Source organism: Eupeodes corollae, chromosome 1 (genome assembly GCF_945859685.1).
Source record: "Eupeodes corollae chromosome 1, idEupCoro1.1, whole genome shotgun sequence".
NCBI lineage: Eukaryota > Metazoa > Arthropoda > Insecta > Diptera > Syrphidae > Eupeodes > Eupeodes corollae.
This window is the reverse complement of record NC_079147.1, coordinates 210196585-210200194: the sequence shown is the minus strand read 5'-3', so window position 1 is coordinate 210200194 and position 3610 is coordinate 210196585. Positions and strand designations below refer to the sequence as shown.

The 3610-nt window shown below is 33.0% G+C and overlaps 1 protein-coding gene across 1 annotated transcript; it reads right to left on the bottom strand.

Moving 5' to 3' along the window:
* Nucleotides 1–631: 631 nt before the first annotated feature.
* On the bottom strand, nt 632–1250 carry LOC129943495 (drosulfakinins). Its single transcript, XM_056052992.1, has one exon. The coding sequence runs from the start codon at nt 1152–1154 to the stop codon at nt 771–773; it is 384 nt and encodes a 127-aa protein (XP_055908967.1). The 5' UTR covers nt 1155–1250; the 3' UTR covers nt 632–770.
* Nucleotides 1251–3610: the final 2360 nt, after the last annotated feature.

Sequence of the window (3610 nt, the reverse complement as noted above, 5' to 3'; positions counted from 1 at the left end):
CCCTTTATGTACCATACAGTCGCATTTTATTCTATGAGGATGATATGAAAATCTTCCAAATCATAAAGCCTCTAAAGGATTAATTACAACTCTAAGAAGATTTAAACTGTTTGCAAAAACAATGGGTCAAATATTAACGCAATTAAATTTCAGGCATTGACTTCCACTTAAAAAGTTCGATTGATTATAAAATATAGCAGCACTCTTTACACCTCTGTTTAAAGATTTTGGAATTCTTTCTTATCCTAATATATATTTCACGGAGCATATTAATTCGATCGTTAGTAAAGCCAACTGTTAGGCTTTGTTAAACGTTTGGTATAAAGAATTTCAGGACTCTCTTTAATCTCGCTCTACATAATAAGTTAGTAAGCTTTTTACCCGTGGCATGATAGTTAGTGCGTTGGACTGTCATGCAAGAGGTCTTGGGTTCAATCCCTGCCTGTGTCACCTTCAAACGATATGCACACAAATAGGCTCTGTTCATCTGCAAATTCTGCGTGAGTTAATTTTGAAGTGGTGAAAACTTGCATAAGATCCTGAAAATTATCAGCAACTTCAACACAAATTCAAAATACCAGCGAATTATTGAAACTTTGCCAAGTTAAAAATAAGATATTATAGACTTTGTTTTATGATATTTTTTTTACATTTTTGGAATGCTTTAATTAATGTTTAAGTGTTAAAATTTTCCCAATCAATATTTTGTAACTTAAAAATAAAAATTATCGTCTTAAGTCTCTCGTCATCAGAATCAGAATTTTCTTTTCTTAACGTCCGAACCTCATATGACCATAATCGTCAAACTGATCCTCTCCGCCACGCTTTCCAAAACGCATATGCCCATAATCATCAAATCGCTTTGTCCTCTCGTTGTCGTTTTCACTGTCAATCAGCAAATCCAACTCGATGGGAATCTTCGAACGTGAAATCTGCATCATCCTTGGATTTGGAAATCCATAAATTGATCTTAGATTTCTGTGCGATCCCAGCGACCTGATATTTCCAGGCCCACTGCTGCCATCTCGAGTATCAAGTTTCTGTGAACCACTATCGATGTATTTATCGCTGCTGGCCGATTGTCCTGGCACAATTAGAATATAGCACGAAAGAAGGAATGTGCACAGGAACAATGGTGTTGAGCAAGGCGACATTTTTTACCAGATGACTTCTTCTAATAGACTTGATACCAAATCAAGGTGTTGTACAAGGGAGAACTCACTTAGAACTGTGCTCTGAAAGTTTGCTGACTCCTGGTTTTATAGAGGTACAAAAAAGGATATACCCGGTATACTGTGCTGTACACGTATTGTTTTTGCATACAAGAAACATCCTCTTTTTGTGTTATCAAGTACAAAAGCAGCGTTACCTTCTTTGGAATAACATTTAGCTTAGAAGAAACATCATTGACAGCGCTAACGCTTATGACAGTAATTGATGGCTGAAAAGTTAACTTAATTATATCACACTAAACTCTTTGGGGGCGGATTTGAAGCATACAAATTATTATTTTCTACCTGTTGAGTTAGCGAAGATATAAGACGAAGAGTGTTAATGTGTCACTCAAGTTTCTTTGAATAAACCACAACAAATGTAAAGGTGAAAAGAAGAGAATACGATGATAAGGCTTCAGGTATTTTTTTGTTTTATTAAAAATATTTTATAATTTAAAGAAAATTGCCAAGACAGGAATAGAAACCACAATATTTTTATTTCGGTTGAGCGTTGCTGGGTATTGAAATGAGTTGTTGCGGCTTTAAGCATAAATTTGGAAAAGACTTTCTAAGAAATAGACAGAGAAGAAGTCAAGAAATAAAATAAAAACAGGAAACATTCTTAAGAGAATTTTGTTTCTATTTTTAAATATTTTTATAATGATTTAAAACATTTCGTCAACATTGACATTTGGGTTATAATGTTATTATTTTACCACCACCACTCCACAGCTAGGATGATGAACTTTTTACTTTAAAAATAACTATAATGGTTCGAGTTGTATCTTTTTGGTCTTAAATCAACATTTTTGTGTGCCGAAATAAATTGTAATTGTTATTTAAATGTTAGAAGATTTAAGATATTTTCGTCAACTAACAGTATTGGGCAAAATATAGGAAGACTGCAGTATGATGATGAACTCAATGTAGGTTTTAAAAGAAAATCTTTGGTTCCTTTTTTAAAAATTGGGGTTGGCACAACATCTGCTTAACTTAACTTAATATTAAACTAAGAAAGTTATAGCTAAAGTTGAGTCTGGTTAAAGGGAAAGGTATACAGGTATATAGAAAGAAGTTTATACGAGTACATTAAAATCGAAAACGTATTCGTTCGAGTTGACATTCCGTATCATGATAGTAATGCCATCTTTTTAACTTTAAGAGGTTCGGTGTGAAGAGGAGTTTAAAATTTTGCGGAGTTTAAAATGTTTGCTGCAATTATTAGAGCCCGAAAGGAGGCTTCATAAAAAGAAGAGAATTATGAACAAGATGTCAGATATTTCTCGACATACTTCCAGAGCTTCGAAAGAAAACTCCGTTAAACAGGCTCAATTTTGAAAAATTGTTTTGATTGATTAGAGGAGAAGCGTATTGGAGGAGGGGTCGGACAAAGTTATGGTTTGTAGTATTCGGACAACATAAGGGTTGGAAAATTAATGTTAACAATGTTTTACAAAGCTGGGTTATAATGTTGTTGAGTTTCATATATCACTATTTCACTGTGAGACAAATGTAAAGCAAGATCTATGAACATAGGTCAAATATTTTGTATTGTACAGAGTACCCACAGACACCGACGGCCACAAAGGGATACAGCGGCTTCTTGAGTTTATATAAAGTCTACAACTTATATGGTAATTTTCAAGTTTTTGGCTTCCATAGAAATTGTTGAAGTGACAATACAAATTATTTAATTCTTGTTTTAATAAAATAAAACAAGCAGATGTTAAGGGAAGGGCACAAAAAAGGTAAAAAAAGAAAACTACCCCAAAGATATTTTAAATTTACATAACCTTATGAACCTAGTTTTCATAATAGTTAAAGAACCTTTCAATTTGATTTTTTAATCATGGTTTCGGTTTCAGTTAAAACTTTCAATTCACTTTCCGAAGTTAAGAGACTTAGGCCATTCTAAGTGGTCGACTAACGTTTTTATTTTTGTTTGTGTTTAGACTAATTATAAAATTGTTATAATTATGGCATGAAGCCAAACATTTTAGTGCAGAAATGTTGATTAGCAGCTCCACATTGAGCCGATCACATGAGTGTTTAAGGTTGCAAATAACATTAACGGAGATTATGGTTTTTCTATGAAAAAAATATTGTCAGGGTAAAGTTTAAACACGATTTGGCAAAAACGTAACTGACTGACATTTGCGTTGATATATCAAATCCTTTCTTTTTGACACCAGACAGTAAAGCTTCGAGGTATGTTGAATAAGATAGTAATCATGCATTGAAGTAATGGTTCTTTTAAAGTATAAGTCAGCGTGAAATATGAAATATTGAAATGAAGTTATTGTGAAACTTCTGCAACACCACAAAAATTGTATTCGTAAATTTAAATAAACAGCATAAGTTCTGAGTGAACTTGAAAACATTTGTTCAGTTCAGTT

Excerpts from the sequence above, each read along its gene's own strand:
- LOC129943495 (XM_056052992.1), bottom strand. The coding sequence starts at position 1,154 with ATGTCGCCTTGCTCAACACCATTGTTCCTGTGCACATTCCTTCTTTCG.